This window comes from Rana temporaria, chromosome 2, assembly GCF_905171775.1.
Source record: "Rana temporaria chromosome 2, aRanTem1.1, whole genome shotgun sequence".
NCBI classification, from domain to species: Eukaryota; Metazoa; Chordata; class Amphibia; order Anura; family Ranidae; genus Rana; species Rana temporaria.
The window spans coordinates 182536085-182556468 of NC_053490.1; the positions used below are offsets into that span (position 1 = coordinate 182536085).

Genomic DNA, 20384 nt, shown 5'->3' on the forward strand with positions numbered 1-20384 from the left:
AATCCTGGGATGGGTGATCTGTCTATCAAAGTGCCCGGACAAGGGGGAGGGGTTGTATATGATGGCGCGCGGCGGGGAACACAGCTATTGAATTGAAAGCCGTTATGTTCCCCGCGCTCAGAACAACCAGACGGTGGCGGCGGCGACTCTCCTCTCCTTGCTCGCCCCCTGCTCCCAGGCAGCCCACACTCACCAGCCTTCAAAATTTACTCGCAAAATGCGAGCAGGCGAGTGTAAATTTTGAGGGCTGTACTATTGTATGGATATTATTGTAGACAGAATCTTCTGCGCCATGGTAAACTCACATTCCTTTATGCTCTTGAAGTGCCTTTATTTTTGAAATGTATATTATTTTTTACCTTTTCCTTGGTGCTAAACAAATTATTAAAGTAAATGTTGGGAATGGACAAAAATGGACTTTATAGGCACCAATTATAAAAATATGAATACGTTTATTGATACAACGCCCAGCAGGGTTATTGGACCAACAATGAGGTAAATACACATTAAAACATTAAAACAAACAGATTAACACAGTAGCAGCTGTGTTGAGCAGCAAAAATGATTAACCAATAATAAAAATGTAAGCTTCTTGTAAAATCCTCCATGAGCTAGTGAGATACTCCAGGTTTGATTATTTTTATGCCATTAAAATTATACAAGAATTTTTATAGCACCAACAGTTTGTGCAGCGCTTAAGAAATTGAGGGAGATGGTATAGTTACAATAAAATTCAGTACAAGAGGGATCAGAGGGCCCTGTTCATTAGGGCTTCCAATCTAAATGAAAGGGTTACGTGATACAAAGGGTAATTTGCTAGGGATAAGCTGATGGAGAAGGTAAAAGTACAGTTTGTTAGTTAGAGGAAAGACAGGCTATGAGGCTATCACAGCAATCAGGTGATAAGGAACTGGGCCTTTAAGCAGGATCTTTAGACTGTGACTAGTAAATAGGCTATTCTCATGTCCAAGAACGCTCACCATTATTAATAAATACTTGCAAGATGACAGTTTTATTGTCATCCAGTTGCATGTTATTTCTCTAGGCCCAGTAAAACACAGGGTAAAAAACACAAATACTGAAATAGACAAAATAGTTCCTTACGTAATGCTTGATGATTTGGTAACAGAAATGTCTTTTGAGGATACCAACTTAAACCTAAAAGAACAAAAAGTAAAAAGGATTCAACCAATGAACCAATACACTAATGTAACTGTGTTCAGTTCAGCTAGCAGCATTTAAAGCCTTAATACAGTATGGGGTAGATCCACAAAGAAATTACGCCTGCGTATCTACTGATACCCCGGCGTAATTTCAAAATTCCCGCGTCGTATCTTTGTTTTGAATCCTCAAAACAAGATACGATGGCATCTCGGCTAGATCCGACAGGCGTACGTCTTCGTACACCGTCGGATCTAAGATGCAATTTTTCGGCGTCCACTAGGTTGCGTTCCCGTCGTAATCCGCGTCGAGTATGCAAATTAGCTATTTCCGACGATCCACGAACGTAGGAGCGGCCGTGGCATTTTTTTACGACGTTTTCCGTTCGGCTTTTTCCGGCGTATAGTTAAAGCTGCTATATGGTGGCTTACTCAATGTCAAGTATGGCCGTCGTTTCCGCGTATAATTTTGAAAATGTAATGTTGTTTGCGTAAGTCGTCCGCGAATGGGGCTGGACGCCATTTACGTTCACGTCGAAACCAATGACGTCCTTGCAACGTCATTTGGAGCAATGCACCCTGGGAGTTTTTACGGACGGCGCATGCGCCCCCTTCCCGCCGAATTTGAATTCCGCGCCCTTACGCCGCGAGAGATACGCTACGCCGCCGTAACTTATGGTGTGGATTCGTTGAGGATTCAAACCAAAGCAAAGTAAGTTACAGCGGCGTAGCGTATCTTAGATACGCTGCGCCCAGCGCAGATGTATGTGGATCTGCCCCTATATCTTTACAGACTGCTGGTTCCACATAGTGCATAGTCATTTAATAAATTACATTTACGTCTTTTTTTCCTTCACATACTTCTTTCTATTCATATACAATATCATTATTTTCATAATCTTGATTCTGTATTTAAAATGAAACTCAAAAAATAGAAAAACTGTGTAGAATACTCTTTGTTTTAACAGCAATTTTTGTTTTTCTACAAAAAAATAGTAACAAATTTTTATTATTCGTTGATTATGCTAGTAGATTGAATAGTTTTTTACTTAATTCACCAGGATGACAACACAGTGAAATTGCGCAGCAGCGTTGTCACCCTGTAGACAGAGTATTCTTAGATGGACATGTAGTAAACTACAAATTACAGTCCAACTCCAGCTAACCTCTTTTAGGCAGATACAGCAACAGGTTCAACCCATAGGAAACGTTGAAAGCACCCTGTCAGTGTTATATGTTTTTTCCCAACCCCTGTAATTATCACTTTTTCTGGAGAACTTGATCTACAGGTAAATATAGAGATAACATAAAGAAATGCCTCTGAAATAAAACGATACAGTATCTCACAAAAGTGAGTACACCCCTCACATTTTTGTAAATATTTTATTACAGATACTCCTCGTTAACCGACTTACCTGTTTACCAACCGCTCGGACTTACAACCAGCTTTTCCCGACCTGCGTGGACACAGGATATAGTGACAGCATATCTGCAGAAGAGATCTTTTATCTCCCAGAAGCTGCTTCGTCACAACAGCCAATTCCCCTGCTGCGGACCAAAAAAAGAGTTTTGGTCCAAATGCAATGCAAATTCAGCCATATTACCTGTATGGCTAAAATCGCATCTGATGTCGGACATCGCTGCAGTGTAAACCAGCAAATAATGGACTGCAGCTGCTGGCATGACCCAGAAAAACCCAACATCAAAACAATAATCTCAGCTGTGGTAATACTTATGTGCAGACATCGGGCATCAGAACTCTATTATAACTAATACTCTGATTTGCAGGCGATGTTTGATTTGAGTACACCTGTCATGAGAGAAATATGTAAGCCGTCACTGCTGACCATTCTTTCTGAAAATGCTGGTACACCATTTATCATGCCTTTTCTTTAATACATTCAGAATCCATGACTTATGCCGCGTACATACGATTGGCTTGTCTGATGAAAAACGGTCTGATGGACTGTTTTCATCAGACTAACCGATCGTGTGTGGGCCCCATCGTTTTTTTAACCATCGGTTAAAAAAATAGGAACTTGTTTTAAAATTATCTGATGGTTAACTAACCGATCGTCTGTAGGCACGTCCATCGGTTAAAAATACATGCATGCTCAGACTAAATTAGGGGACAGGATCGCTCGTTCTGGTAAAACTAGCGTTCGTTATGGAGATAGCACATTCATCACGCTGTAACAGACAGAAAAGCGCAAATCGTCTTTTACTAACACGAAATCAGCTAAAGTAGGCCCAAGGGTGGCACCATTGGATTTGAACTTCCCCTTTATAGTGCCGTCGTACGTGGTTTACGTGACCGCGTTCTGACGCGATCGTTTTTTTAACCGATGGTGTGTAGGCACGACTGATCATCAGTCAGCTTCATCGGATAACTGATGGAAAAATCCATCAGACCGTTTTCATCGGATGGACCGATCGTGTGTACAGGACATAAGAGAATATAACGAAATAAGGAATTCTTAAACTTTTCTGACACTAAAGTAATGGAAGTTTGTCCTGGGTCCAACAGTGCCAGTGGGATAACATTGAACTAAGAGTGGAGATAACCAATAATATTGTACATTTCACTTATGTAGGTTACATGAAAAAGTTTTACAAGCTGAAAGAAGAGCTTTTAACAGACAAACTGTAATGTGAACCTATGTCTATGGTTTATGTACTTTCAGCTATTATTAGGTACATTAGATTTATGCAATATTTTCTCTATAGAGTCTTTAAAGCGGTTCTTCAGTCAGGTTGCTGGCAGGGAGGTGGGGGGAGAACTTACGGCTCCATTTTCAGCTTAAGCCCTGGTTTACACCAGTGTGATTTGTCATGCAATTTGACAGTACAAGTTGCACCCCATTGCTGGCAATGGTACTGTTGAAATTGTTGCGACTCAAATAGAAGCAACTTTTGAAAAAGGTTCAAGCACTACCATTTTGCGATTTTATTGCGACTTGCATTGACGTCTGTTAAATGAAGTTGCAAGCCGCAATGAAAAGGCACATCAAAATCGCACTATTCGGCGGCTTTGAACTCATGCTGAAGTAGCATGAGTTCAAAGCCGCACTGGTGTGATCCAGGGCTAAGTGTCTTAAAGCTAAGACTTTTCTATGTATACACTTATGTTCTAGTTGTGTTACGATTAATTATGATGACCTTCAGTTTTATATACTGTTCTAAAGCTAATAGGTGCCCTACCAAAAGACAAAATGACATCACTACTACAAAACACCTAGAAAGATCCTATTGGTTATAACACTCACAGTCGAAATTCAAAGGTATTAAATCTGTCATATGTCCAATGACTGTCATAAATAAGGATTGTTAGCATTTTCTTTTCTTTTCTTGTTAAAAAAAAAAAGATGGTTAGCATGATCTCCTTTCATCCTACACCAGACTAAAGGTAATACAGTACATTTTTCTAATTTCTACAGAAACCTTTTCATGTTGTAACCTGTTGATTCTAAACCATCCAATTTTTCTCCTTCAAACAATGTAACTTACTTTGGGGTAGAACTAGTTTTAGGCACCGGATATCTTGGTTCAGCTTTTAATTCTTCTTGAGAAGATTTTACTACTGATGTTTTTGGTTTCCTTTGTCTTGGTGGTGAAAAAGATGATGTGCTTCCCCAAGTTAAAGATTTAGCTGCTAAGACAAATTAAAAAAAAAATCTTGTAATCAAGTTTTTGGGTTCCAAAATTTCAGTATATGTTATATTATTATAAAGTTTGCGGTTTGAGAACAAGTTCAAAATCTACAATTCTCCTAAGAGTTATAAGCCAAACTACATATCTTAACTTGATCTATATGACTGATCTGCCTACCTAAATTATAAAAAAAAAAAATTAAAAAGACAAATAAAACTTTTAATTGGTACAATGTTTATCAAACATGTTTTCACTTTAAGGCCCGGTTCACAGGCGGGTGCGATGCGATGCGGGAACACTGCGAATACACTGCGGGTTCCTGCATTGCACCCGACATGCACGGTAGTTCACACTGCCATATGCGAACTGCTGGGGAGTGTCATTATATGTTAACGACACCCCCATTTCAGCTCGCGTATTGCACTACAAACTGACAGTTCAGACATGAATCGGATCGCATATGTGTGAACACACATGTGATCCAATTCTGGTCTGAACAGAAAAAAGGGTCCTGTGCGTGTCTGGACCAAATTCGGTGCAATATCAGCCATACTATCTGTATGGCTGATATTGCACCGCACATACATCGCATGTAATGTGAACAGCAGTGCGCTGCGAATTACATGCGATGTCTGGCAAGTGTGAACCGGGTCTTAATTGAAATTCTTTTTCTATGCAGAGTGCATTTAGGAAGAAATACAGTGACAGCTGCAGTCTGCAAGTTTTGTTTACTAACAAACTTCAAAGCTTCATAGTTGACAATGCCGATTGGTTTCCGACCATTAGGCTAGGTTTACACTATTGCGGTTTTGCATGAATGGGCTGCTGTGCCTGCACAGCAGTGGTTGGGAAAACGCATGGTGCTTTTGCATCACGCTATTTTCCTGTGGTTCCTGCACCTGCAAACACGCTTTGTTTTAGATGTGTGGGGGTGCCATTAAACTCTAGTCTTTTCTTCCCTATTAAAACAACAAACATTTCATACTTACCTGCTCTGTGCAGTTGGTTTTGCATAGGGCAGCCTGGGTCCTCCTCTTCTCTGGGTCCTTGGCAGGAACTCCTGGCCCCTCCCTCTTTTTGAGTGCAGCCACAGCAAGCAGCTTGCTATGGGGGCACCTGAGCTGCAGCTCTGTGTATCCATTCCGATACCAAGCTATGGTTAGGCCCGCCCCTCTCTCTCCTGATTGGCTAACTGAGTTTGATTGACAGCAGTGGGAGCCAATGGCGCTGCTGCTGTGTCTCAGTCAATCAGGAGGCAGAGTCCCAGATGGACGAGGCACCTGTGGACATTGCTGGATAGAGAGGGGGCTCAGGTAAGTATTAAAGGGGCTGCTGCACACAGAAGGCTTTTTATCTTAATGCATAAAATGCATTAAGATAAAAAGAACTTCTGCCCTTACAACAACTTTAAAAAAGAATGGCAGCCCTGCACGTTTTAAAGAACAGCGCATTTTGGCTGTGTGTGGTTGCAGGAACCAGCTTGATTCTCACACTCGCAATAGTGTAAACCTAACCTTACTGGAATCTGAAAGCCGTTAGTGAGAGTGTGGCATCAGAAAGGAATGCACAACTGTGCTCTCATAGCTGTGAAAGTGAATGTAGATAAATCATCTCCTAGTATAGGCATCGTGCTGAGGAACATTAATCTACAGATTGTAGAAAAACTGTAATAAAAATGATGTCCTAAAAAACCCAAGCCACCCCTAAAATGTAACCCTCATCTACCTGAACTTGTAACACCTCACCTAACTCCAAATACAATGCCCTAACTTTTAACTTTCCTCAAATGTAACCCATAACCTGTCTCTAAACATTTAACCTCATCCTAAATGTTTTTTAATCAACGAATGCACTTTCATCATCTACATCAGGGGTGTACAAACTTTTTTCAAAGAGGGCCAGATTTGATGAAGTGAACATGCGTGAGGGCCGACCATTTTGCCTGACATTTTTTTGAACCATTAAAATAAATGCAAATTAACTAATACACTGCCCAACAAGAATTCCCCTGCCTTTGTGGCTGTATGTGTTGAAGAGTCTAAGGATGAGTTTGGGCATTTTATTTGGATATACCATATTTATCAGCGTATAACATGCACAGGCTTATAACACCCACCTTCACTTTAAGGCCTCGTACAGATGGGCAAACATGTACGATGAAAACGGTCCGCCGGACAGTTTTCAGCGTACATGCCCGCCCGGAGATTTCTGTATGATGGCTGTACACACCATCATACAGAAATCCGCGCGTACACGATACTCGGCGACGAGGCCGCGCCGTCGCCGCGATGATGACGCGGCGACGTGCGCGGCCCTGGCAGTTCAATGCTTCCACGCATGCGTCAAAGTCATTCGACGCATGCGAGGGATGGCGGCCGCTCGGACATGTACGGTAGGTCTGTACAGACGACCGAACATGTCCGACGGACAGGATTCCAGCGGGCATGTTTCTAAGCAAGTTTAGAAACATTTGCCCGCTCGAAAACGGTCTGGCGGGCAAATGTACGCTGGAATCCTGTCCGCTCGGCTGCACAGACGACCGAACATGACTGCTGAAACTGGTCCGTGGACCAGTTTCAGCAAACATGTTCGGTCGTGTGTACGGGGCCTCAGAGGGAAGTTTCAGGAAAAAAAATGTTTTTTAAATAAAGAACTGTGAAACAAAATAAGGGTCAGTGCCCATCAATGCAGCCTAATCAGTGCCCACCTGCAGCCTCACCATTGCCATGAATGCAGCCTCATTATTGCCATGAATGCAGCCTCACCATTGACATGAATGCAGCCTCTGAATGCAACCTCACCATTGCCATGAATGCAGCCTCGCCATTGACATGAATGCAGCCTTACCATTGCCATTAATACAACCTCACCATTACCATGAATGCAGACTCACCAGTGCCATGAATGCAGCCTCACCAGTGCCATGAATGCAGCCTCACCAGTGCCATGAATGCAGCCTCACCAGTGCCATGAATGCAGCCTCTGAATGCAGCCTCACTATTGCCATAAATGCAGCCTCACCATTGCCATGAATGCAGCCTCACAAGTACCATGAATAAAGCCTCACCATTGCAATTAATGCAGCCCCACTATTGACATGAATGCAGCCTCTGAATGCACGGCGCTCAGGGTTTTGTTGGGGGCTATAAAAGAGATATATATATATAAATTACCAGTGGGGCCACATTAAACCGAAATATGGGCCGCAATTGGCTCCTGAGCCTGACTTTGGACATGCCTGATCTACAGTATAAGCATAATAAATGCTGTCAGTGTACTGACATTGGAGTAAAATAAAGAAATGTCCAAAAATTTCCATGAGATTATTTTTTTTCAATTCGTTTTTGCCTCCAGTAGGTATTTTGCTGCTTCTTTTAGCATGTATGTTTTTATATACAAATGACCCTGTGCTGATATGGTCACTTTGAAGTGGAATTCCATTCAAATTCTAACTAAGTCTAAATCCACCCCCACCCCTAAGCCTCAAGCCACAAGATCGGATTTTCCGGCGGGAATCGTGTGATGACAGGCTGTTGTCGGAAAATCCGACTGTTTGTATGCTCCATCGGACAATTGTTGTCAGATTTTCAGCAGACAAATGTGGGATAGAATGCTTTAAAATTTTCCGACAACAATTGTGTGTTGTCGGATTTTCCGATCGCGTGTACATAAGTCTATCGGACAAAAGTCCAATGTCCAAACACGCATGCTCGGAATTAATGCTCACCATAACACATTATAAGAAGTTGCCCAAAGGGTGGCGCTAAAGAGCTGAAAAACCACGTTGTTTTGCGTTTGTTGGCCAACAATTCTTTGCCATTTGTATGCAAGACAAGTTCATGGCCAATGCCCTTTGGACAAAAGTCCTACGCTTTGTCCGCAGAAAATGTGATCGTGTGTACGAGGCTTACGACTTATTCTATCTACCCTGTAAAGAAAAACATGGCTATACATACCTATTCTGAATCTGCTCCAGTCCGGTCACATGATCAGGTCCCAGGGCAGGCTTATGTGTAGAGGAAAACCAGCAACAGCTGCAAAGTGTAGGCAATGATGGCACCCATAGGCTTAGTATGTCGGCTGTCTCCTCACTACACTGAAGCTGGAGCTGTAAGCCAGTCATGTGACATCTATAGACATCTTTCCTTTTACAGGGTAGATAAAGTCTTAGGCCCCGCACACATGTCTGAGGAACTCGACGGGCAAAACTCATCGTTTTGCTTGTCGAGTTCTGTGTGAAGCCGCCGAGGATCTCGGCGAGCCAACTTTCCTCATTGAACAACGAGGAAATAGAGAACATGTTCTCTATTTGGCTCGACGAGGAACTCGTCGGCTTCCTCGGCGAAAGTGTACACACGGCCGGGTTTCTCGGCAGAATTCAGCTCCGATCGAGTTCCTGGCTGAATTCTGCCGAGAAACTCGGTCGTGTGTACGGGGCCTCAGAATGGGGGTTGGAGTAGATTTTGCCTTAGTTAGAATTTGACTAAAATTACACTTTAAGCTTATTCTGCTGTGTTATTTTCAAATAGTTTGGTCAATAAGCTGTGTTAACACAGAAAATACATCAACGGTTTCACACCCCCGTGTTGAGATAAAATACACTCCATATCGTACCATCTGTAAAATGTTGACTTGTTGAAACACATTTAAAAGATGTTGATAATTGCTCCTCTGCTTTTTGAGTTACGTGCTTTGCAAGCTTTTCATACATTTTCTGGATCCCTGGAAAAGTTTTCTCCCTCATGTGTCGGTTATTTTGCCTTGCATCCATTAATTTTTGGAACTTGTCACTGGGGATCCCACGCAAACCCTAAAAAGAACAACATGTGTTATTCATCTCTACAACTATACAAGTATAAGTAGAATTAAAGTGAACCTGTCACAAACAAAAAGGCTCTTGGAAATGAAGCAGTCTGCTCATTAGATGAAGTAACGTTTCCACTGAGTCTGCCAATGTCAACTTTGTTGCATACATAATAGATTTTTCTACAGTTGATTACTCAGCAATGAAAAAATGCATTAAAATAGTAAAAAAATCGATTTTGTATCCGATTTATAATACCAGCATTCAATCTCATATGTGAAACATTCATTTTAAATCAATAGATTGGCTGTAGAAACTGCCAATTATTAATTCTGTGATGCAAGCTTACCGCTTTAAATCCTAGGACTTCCAACCTCTCTTCTAGGTCTTGTTCAATGACATTCCTGATTGTCTTCTTTAACGATTGGTCATTCTTCACCTCATGCCTCACATGATACTTGATGGTGCCTTGTTCTTCATTTCCCCAGTCTGTAATCATTTGAGAAAATAAAGTTTTCCTGTACTGTACTAAACAAGTTCCCCGTAAAACACAGCTTTATTACTTGTTGGTCCTGCCAGTAGATTTGTTATGTTCCCCTTCCTGTCATTTGGTGACAATGCTGTTCATACCCTGTCCCACTGGCATTTTCACCCCGTGGTACAGGGTATTCCTAGATGGACATGTCATTTCAGATTGAACACTTTTTGGGACCACTGACATTTATACAACGATCAGTGCTATAAATAGCCACTGATTACTGTATGAATGTCACTGCATAGCAAAGCCTGCCGGTGCTCCTCCTGCCTTAGAGTACTCCCCCAGCTAACAGATTGCTGGGGGGGGGGGGGGGGGGGCGGACACTCATGCAGGCTCGCTCCCAAGCCCCACTGTGTTTTAACACACACAGTATTGGCTTGGCTTTACCTCCCGCTCCGTTGTCACTGGATTTGACTGGATCAACCTGCTCTGTGAGAAGGAAGAGAGCGCAGTGCTGCTGCTCTCATGCACAGCACAAGACCGAGATGGGGCTCAGGTTAGTATTTAGGGGGGCTTGGGGGAGCTGCACCTAAAAGTTTTTTTTTACCCTAATGCAGAGAATGCATTACAGTAAAAAAAAAAACTTTAGTCTTTACAACCACTTTAATATATCATTAAATTGTTTTTAATATATTTTTTTTTTTATGCAAGCAGTGTAAGTATATAAATGAGAGGTGACAGATAGATCGGTGCATTAATGTACTGCTCATCCTTTCACTGTTCAGTCAGTCACAGGGTGAGTAAAGGCGGAACCCTTGTAAACAGATTTCTACAAGTCATTTTTCATTTTGCTCACCGTAATGCCCTGTACACACGATCGGTTCGTCTGATGAAAACAGACCAATGGACCGTTTTCATCGGACGAACCGCTCGTGTGTGGGCCCCATCAGTTTTTTCACATCGGTGAAAAAAAAATAGAACCTGTTTTAAAATTTTCGGATGGTGAAAAAAACAATCGCCTGTGGTAAAATTCATTGGTCAAAAATCCACGCACGCTCAGAATCAAGTTGACGCATGCTCGGAAGCATTGAACTTCACTTTTCTCTGCACATCGTTGTGTTTACGTCACTGCGTTAGACATGATTGGATTTTTAACAGATGGTGTGTAGGCAAGACTGATGAAAGTCAGCTTCATCCGATATCTGATGAAAAAATCCATCGGTTCGTTTTTATTACACTTTTAATAAAGTAGAAAGTAAAACCAACCATTATATTTATTTTTAGCCAAAATAATATCACAATAGAAACATCACCAGGCGAATACTTAATGACTAAAGTATACACAACAGACCACCATAAATATACTGAATGCATGCATATAACAAGACATAGTAAGACAAATTATGCTTCTACTCGTGCAGTGCAAAGTTTACGTATTAAAAAGTATTTCATGCTACTTAATGTGTACTGTAATTACATAAAATTTAGACCAGATCTTTGAAATCATAGGGGCCTTTTCTGCTCAGGAACTGAGAACTTGCTTCTACCCTCTACCTGTATAGATGTCCCAAAACTATGAAACTACTAACCAGCTTGACAAAAAGTCAGGAGAAGGAACCAGACTAGTACTTCCAAGTATGAACCCACTGATGAAGAAATTTTAAACTACCGTATATACTCGAGTATAAGCCGACCCGAATATAAGCCGAGGCACCTTATTTTACCACAAAAAACTGGGAAAACATATTGACTCGAGTATAAGCCTAGGGTGGGAAAATGCAGCAGCTACTGGGTAAACAATGCCCATCTGCAGCCTAACTGTGCCCATTTGCAGTCTAATTGTGCCCATTTGCAGTCTAATTGTGCCCAGTTGCAGCCTCACTGTGCCCAGTTGCAGTCTCTCACTGTTCCCACATATGCAGTCTCTCACTGTGCCCACATATGCAGTCTCTCACTGTGCCCACATATGCAGTCTCTCACTGTACCCACATATGCAGTCTCTCACTGTGCCCACATATGCAGTCTCTCAGTCAGCAGTAAAACAGCGTGTCTGCCGCTGTGTAATCCATATGCAGCCGTACCTTTTTATCAGTAAAACAGCGTGGGGGAGATTCAGAAAGAGATACGACGGCGTATCTCCTGATACGCCGTCGTATCTCTGAGATCCGACGGTCGGATCTATGCGACTGATTCATAAGAATCAGTTACGCATAGATCTCCCTTAGATCCGACAGGTGTAAGTGACTTACACCGTCGGATCTTAGGCTGCAATCTCCCGCCGGCCGCTAGGTGACGCTTCGTTTTTTTAGGCGACGAATATGCAAATTCCGATTTCCGCCGATTCAGAAACGAACGCCCGCCCGTCACTTTTTTTTTACGTCATTTGTGTTCGGCTTTTTCCGGCGTATACTTACCCCTGCTATATGTGGCGTATCCAATGTTAAGTATGGCCGTCCTTCCCGCGCCGAGTTTTGAATTTTTACGTTGTTTGCGTAAGTCGGTTGCAAATACGGATGAACGTAATTTACGTTCACGCCGAAACCAATGACGTTCTAGCAACGTAATTTGGAGCATGCGCACTGGGAAAATCGTGGCCGGCGCATGCGCAGTACGATCGGTGCGGGGACGCGCCTGATTTAAATAATACACTCCCCCTAGCCGCGGAATTTGAATTCCGCCGGAGGAGTAACGATCCGCCAGCGCAAGTTTCGAGGTAAGTGCTTTCTGAATACAGCACTTGCCTCAAAAAATTGCGCTGGCGGATCGTAAATAAGATAGATTACGCGGATCTAAAGATCCGCTGATCTATCTGAATCTAGCCCCATGTGTCTGCTGCTGTATAATCCAGTCTGTTCCCGTCCATTGTAAGAAAGCCCCTCCTCATCCGTCCGTGATAGAGGAACACTGATACGATGCTGGGAAACTGTATCAGTGTTCCACCTATCACAGACGAGGAGGAGGCGGGGCTGTCTTACAATGGATGGCCAAACAGACTGGATTATACAGCAGCAGACAAACGCTGTTTTACTAATGAAAAAGGTAGGGCTGCAAATGGATTACACAGTAACATAAAAACTCTTTTTCAGATCATTTTTTAGGCTGAAAAACGACCCCCTCGGCTTATACTCGGGTCAGCAGTAAAACAGCAGACCCGCTGTTTTACTGCTGACCCGAGTATAAGCCGAGGGGGTCGTTTTTCAGCCTAAAAAATGATCTGAAAAACTCGGCTTATACTCGAGTATATAGGTACAATACAAAATCAAACCACTTACATTAAATATTAAGATAAAAGTAACTTCAGCTGACTGGTGAAATAAGAATATATTTATACTGGTGTGGGGCAAATTAAAAAAATTGATACTGCATTTTTTTTTTCAGGTGTGTGTTGGGGTGTCATTGCATGCCAGGTTGGTGTGTTTAGGGGCCAAAAAGTTGTTTCAAACACTATCCAATGACCAAGCTGCATACATTCCCAGTATAGTGAGGTTGATTTAAACAAATAAAGACTGCTCATAAGCAATGGTTAATAGAGAAAAGCTACGTATGTTACCTTAAAGTGCTCTTTATCACTGACTCTGACTGACAACAGCCAATGGCCAACAGCCAATGGCTCCTGCTGTTGTATCTGAGCCAATTCGGAGCGAGAGAGCCAAGAGATCCTCAGCTCTCGTACACAACGCTGGATGCATGCAGGGTTTTTTTTTTTTTTACCTTACAACATAGAATTCAGTAACATAAAAACTCTTCTGCCTTTACAACTACTTTAAATCAGCCATTCATGCACAAGAAAAAAAATCCTATTTTTTTTTTTATTCCCTTCAAGATGACTGAGCATTTAAATTGAACATGGCTTAACCCTATTTACTTTTTGTAATCATTTATACTATGCAAAATGGAGAGTCTCTATTCTTTAAGTAAATCAACCCCAAAGTGTGCAGCAAGTTGTACATAAATGCGAATGCAGCTGACAAAGAACAAAATACAAAAAGTAAGCATTACAGCTGTTGCCCTATAAATGTTTATTAAACAAATGTCAACTCTCATAAACACTGCTGAAGCAATCTGGAGCATCAGTGTTGTTTGGCTTTGTAGATGGACTAATTTGTAGAATGCTTTGATTTTGCTGCCATCTACAGGACAAACATCAATTTCATGATCTGAATGCTTTGTCAGAGCCGGCGACTAGCCCTGAGGCCAGAGACAGCCAGCCATTTGGTATCCTCAGAAGGTCAGCAATGGTAGCCTCTGTATTTCTCTCAGTAAAAACATCCTTAATATATACAGTATATACCTGAGTATCATTATATAGAAAATAGATTTATGCAAAACAGCTAAAAAAAATATATATATAGCGTGTAAACCAAAAGTGGGTATGAAAGCACAGCATGAAATTAGTGAAAGATGAAGTACACTATCATGGGTAATGTGTTTACCTTTATCTTCTGCAAGCTCCTGAATAGTCTCCAATATATGTGCCTGCTCTGACACTGATCACAAGGGAACATTAACAGCCAGGGAACAATGTTTAAAAAGAGAGCCATAGAGCAGCAAGTATTATGATTAGGTTCTAAAAACAACCTGCAGTCCTTATTATCTTACACTTATCCGAATCCTACCTAACGAGCCTTTGAAAGGATTAAAGAAGTGTCCTTCAGGTGCAGTCTGGCTTCTAACATATACTGTAGGTGGGAGTGTAGGTTTAGATTTAAATAAACATTCAGCAGGTTTTGTGAAGACAGTTAGTAAACTTCAAAGCTTGCTACCCTGTTTCTCCGAAAATAAGCCCTACCCCGAAAATAAGACCTAGCGTGAGTTTCTGGGATGGCTGCAATTTAAGCCCTACCCCAAAAATAAGCCCTGGTTAAAGTCCTTGTAAAAACATGTAATCCGTTCTGTAAAAAGATTATATAATGTGCAGTGTGTCTCCCTTTTGTAACTTTATTGTGGAAAATACCTTATTTACAGCACTGCTATGCGCTCACGTGACCCGCTGGAGCTCTTCTCCTCTCGGCTGATGTCAGCTGTTTTTTTTTTCAATAAAACTTTATTAAGCCCCTACCCACTGCAGTACTCAGAGTGGGGCTGACGTCATTGGGGATCTTGGCCCCTCCCTCTGCAGTATTTGGAGTAGGGAAAAAGAGCTCCAGCGGGTCACGTGAGCGGCAAGCGGCACTGCAAATAAGGTATTTTCCACAATAAAGTTACACAAGGAGACACTGCACATGATATTATCTTTTTACAGAACAGATTACATAATTTTATAAGGTCTTTAAACAAAGGTTTATTTTTGGGATTACAGAATTTCACAATGCTGACTCCAGAGCTGACAGGGGGAGAAACTTTTTTGTACATACCATAAATAAATAAGATATCCCCTGAAAATAAGCCCTAGTGTGTCTTATTTTCGGGGAAACACGGTAAATGCCTGCCAAATATGGGCCAGATTCACAGAGATCGGAGTATCTCTGTGCGGGCGTAGCGCATCTCATATGCGCTACGCCAACGTAACATAGAGAGGCAAGTACAGTATTCACAAAGCACTTGCTCCCTAAGTTACGGTGGCGTAGCATAAATGGGCCGGCGTAAGCCCGCCTAATTCAAAGTAGGCTGGTAGTGGGCGTGTTGTATTGAAATGAATCGTGACCCCATGTAAATAAAGTGCCGAACGAACGGCGCATGCGCACGCATGCTCAAAATCACGTCAAATTTACGCCCTAAGATACGACGGCTCAATGGCAACGACGTGAACGTAACCTACGCCCAGCCCCATTCACGTACGACTTGCGTAAACGACGTAAAAATATACGCTTGTTCCGACGTCCATACTTTGCATTACCTGTGCCTCATATAGCAGGGGTAACTTTACGCCGGACGTAAGCCTTACATAAACGGCGTAGCTAAATCCGACGGACGCAAGTACGTTCATAAATCGGCGTATCTAGGTCATTTGCATATTTGACGCGTAAATCTACGGAAGCGCCCCTTGCAGCCAGCGTAAATATGCACCCAAGATACGACGGCGTAGGAGACTTACGTCGGTCGTATCTTGGCAAAATTCAGGCGTATCATGTTCCCTGAATACGGCGCATAGATACGACGGCGCATCACAGAACTTACACGGCGTATCAACAGATACGTCGGCGTAAGCTGACTGTGAATCTGGCCCTATGTGTTTAACGCTACAGCCAGCATTCCCATTAAGACCTTTATACAGACTATATCTCAGACTGGAACTGAAGGGTGCCCAAAATTAATGCATAATAATACTAATATGGGAATTGTCATTGCTGAATTCTTTTGATTTTCCTCACTACTAATGCCGCGTACACATGATCGGGCTTTTGCCCTGCCAAATCACATTGGAATTCCGAAGAAAAATAGAGCATGTTCTCTATCTAAACTCCGATGGAATTCATCGGAATTTCCAATGAAAAAACTTAGATGGCACTACACACGATCGGAATATCCGATGGAAAAAGTCTGTCTGAGTTTTTCTATTGGTAATTCCCATCATGTGTACGCGGCATAAGTGAGTTATTGACCTGAAAGAAGCATGCACCTATCAAAATAAAGCATGTCTCAGGAAATTGGTGAAGAAAAGCATTACAGCCCTGAAACGTCTTCAAAAATACATTACTATTATGACCTTAATATTTCAATCACAAATTCCTTTTATTAAAGCGGATGTTCCACCCCAAAAATATATTAAAAGCCAGCAGCTACAAATACTGCAGCTGCTGACTTTTAATATAAGGACACTTACCTGTCCTGGAGTCCAGCGCCGTCCGCAGCAGAGCACGAGCGATCGCTCGTCACCCTGCTGCTCCCCCCTCCATTCACGCTGAGGGAACCAGGAAGTGAAGTGCTGCGGCTTCACTGCCCGGTTCCCGCCGATTGGCTCCCGCTGTGTGCTGGGAGCCGAGTGTTCCCAGCACACAACGGGGGGGGCGACGGGATGTGACACAATGCCCGTCTTTTGCCGTGAATGCCGGGCCGGAAGTGGGTGCAAATACCTGTCTTTAGACAGGTATCTGCACCCCCCTCCCCCTGAAAGGTGTCAAATGTGACACCGGAGGGGGGGAGGGTTCCGATCAGCGGGACTTCACTTTAGGGTGGAGAACCGCTTTAAGGAACCCTGAAAGCTTAGCCCAAGAAAAGGCAAACAGTCACTACTAATGCCTGCGGTCCCCCTGCAGCCAATCTTTCCCCAATATTGACCTACCATGCCTTGTTCTGCACCGTGTCTCTGTGTGGAGGTGATCAACTTGGTAGAGGCAGGACAAGTAAAATATTAAGCAGCACAGTAGTGACACCACCAAATACTGTATAACCCAGATCTGCTAGGACAAGGGCAGCGGTGTCTTAGGCCCCATACACACGAGAGGATTTATCCGCAGATACGGTCCAGCGGACCGTATCCGCGGATAAATCCTCTCGAGGATTTGCGTGGATTTCCATGCGATGGAGTGTACTCACCATCGAATCGAAATCCGCGCCGAAATCCTCTGGCGATGACGTGTCGCGCCGTCGCCGCGATTATGACGGTGAGTCTGTACAGACCAGCGGATCCATCCGTTGGGATGGATTCCAGCGGATAGATTTGATAGCATGTCATCAAATATTTATCCGCTGGATCTATACGCTGAAACCCATTCGCTGGGATTTTTCAGCGGATGGATTCTATCGTGTGTATGGGGCCTTTAGAGTTTACACTGCAGATATACAGCTTTGGCCTGATAATTGGTAATGAAGAAGGGTCATGAAGAAGGGGGGGGGGGGGGGGCAAATATTTTGAAGGGCAAGTAGTTATTGCTAGGCATGTTTAGCACTTGAGCGTTAGTAAATTTCAATAGCTAGAATAAATTATCATTCTGGCCAATGAAATAATCTAACACCCAAGCGTGGCTAAATGCATTTACAAGCGTCAAGTGGTTTTTCGCCCAAGACGCTGCCAGGAGGAAAAGCACCTAGGAGAGATGGGAGAACTTTCAAGTGTGCAAGAGGTCTTAGGATACAGCCCTCTTATAAAGAATACCATTGAATATGCCACCCATTTGCTGTTTCTTGTCCCAATTAAGTTAATTTAATACTAAGGAGAATCCCTCTGCAGAGTGATATTTATTTTTAGAATAGCTACATTAGTCAGGTGTACTGTAACTTGGAATTTCAGTGTGGATGGGTAACTAATGGATAAATTGATAAGAATTCAGCATGTACAATATGGAGTTTGTCTTATTCAGGGGAACCAAACTCAAAAAGGAAATCTAACTTGCTAAAAGTCAGCAGAAAAGTACACTCTTATGCTTAACCACTTCCATACAGGGCACTTATAACACCTTCTCGCCCAGACCAATTATCTTTCAGCGCTGTTGCACTTTGAATGACAATTGCGCGGTCATGCTACACTGTACCCAAACAAAATTTTTATCATTTTGTACCCACAAATAGAGCTTTCTTTTGGTGGTATTTGATAACCTCTGGGATATTTATTTTCTGCAAAAAAAATTAAAAAAGTACCGATTAAAAAAAATGTTGTTTCTGTTATAAAACATTGTAAATAAGTATGTTTTCTCCTTCACTGATGGGCACTGATGGTACTGCACTGACGGGCACTGATAAGGCGGCACCGATGAGGTGGCACTGATTTGGTGGCATTGATGGGCACTAATATGCGGCACGGATGGGAACTGATAGGCAGCACGGATAGGCGGCATGGATGGGCTTGGATAGGCGGCACGGATGGGCACAGATAGGCGGCACGGAGGGGCACAGATAGGCGGCACAGATGGGCACTGATAGGTGGCACGGATCGGCACTGATAGGTGGCATTGATGGGCATAGATGGGCACTATCGTATGCATTGTACTAATGGATGCCAATCAGTGCCAAACAATGCCTGCCAATCAGTGATGCCCATTGTGGGCACTGATTGGCATCCATTGCGGCACTGATAGGCATCCATTTTTTGTGTCATTGTCATCCCTGGTGGTCTAGGGTGGCATACCTTTTTTTTTTTCATCCCTGGTGGTCCAGTGGGCATCCCTGGTGGTCCAGTGGGCATCCTCGGGGGGGGCTGTGCTGATAATCGATCAGCACAAACCCCCCCTGTCACAGGAGCAGCCGATCGGCTCTTCTCTACTCGCGTCTGACAGACGCGAGTGAGGAAAAGCCGATTACCGGCTTTTCCTGTTTACATCGTGATCAGCCGTGATTGGACACTGCTGATCATGTGGTAAAGAGTCTCCGTGAGAGACTCTTTACCTTGATTGGTGTTGCGGGGTGGCAGACTGACACCCTGCAACAACGATCGCCGCGATGCGCGCCCCTGGGGGCGCGCAGCGGTTTAAAATCCTGAGGACGTCATATGACGTCCACTCAGGTTTCTACAACCACATTGTCGACGTCAATTTGTCATTGGTGGGCGGCAAGTGGTTAAATAAAGCTTCACATACAAACATGTCATGATTTTATCCACATCGTCATTTGCCTCATATAAAGTCCCAATCACTTTCCCCCCCCCCCTACAATATTTGATTAGGGATGGAGACACATGGTCATGTGTGCTTCATTCAAAGTCCCACTTACCCTTCCCATTTTTACAGGGGGAATCTTTGAAAGTTTTTTAGATCTTGGGGAACCCTTCCTAAACATGCATAGATCTACGGTTCATGGGAGCATAATCAGTAAGGCCTCGTACAGACGACCGAACATGTCTGCTGAAACTGGTCCGCTGACCAGTTTCAACAGACATGTTCGGTCGTGTGTACGGCCGACCGGACAGGTTTCCAGTGGACATTTGTCCACCTGACCGTTTTCGAGCAGACAAATGTTTCTTAACATGCTAAGAAACATGTCCGCTGGAAGCCTGTCCGTCGGACATGTTCGGTTGTCTGTATAGACTCACCGTACATGTCCGATCGGCCCCCATCCGTCGCATGCGTCAAGGTCATTCGACACATGCGTGGAAGCTTTGACCTTCCAGCGTCGCGCACGTCGCGGCGACGGCGCGGACACGTCACCACGCTGTCTGTCCGCGCAGATTTCGGTTTGACGGTGTGTACAACCATCAGACCGAAATCTCCCAGCGGACATGTCCGATGAAAACGGTCCGGCGGACCGTTTTCATCGGACTGTCCGCTGGTGTGTACGAGGCCTAAGTTGTAAATATTATCATAAATTATTAAATAATGAATTTGCTGTACCTAGGATAGCTGACAACAAACATGGATCAATTCTAACACCCCTATATTCTAAATAATTGTGAAATAAAAATGAAATAATAATAATGACA

General features: G+C 43.2%; 1 protein-coding gene across 2 annotated transcripts in view; it reads right to left on the reverse strand.

The window, feature by feature from the left end:
* Positions 1 to 20384, reverse strand: part of DZIP1 (DAZ interacting zinc finger protein 1) — an 85862-nt gene that overhangs the window by 9064 nt on the left and 56414 nt on the right. Inside the window, exons 10-13 of one of the 2 annotated variants that reach the window (XM_040336102.1) lie at positions 9965 to 10104; positions 9426 to 9621; positions 4668 to 4809; positions 1105 to 1158 (exon numbers count right to left, since the gene is read on the reverse strand). In XM_040336102.1, coding sequence (XP_040192036.1) covers positions 1105 to 1158; positions 4668 to 4809; positions 9426 to 9621; positions 9965 to 10104 — 532 coding nt within the window. Of the gene's footprint in view, positions 1 to 1104; positions 1159 to 4667; positions 4813 to 9425; positions 9622 to 9964; positions 10105 to 20384 lie in introns of both variants that reach the window. The other variant, XM_040336101.1, reaches the window with a different exon arrangement.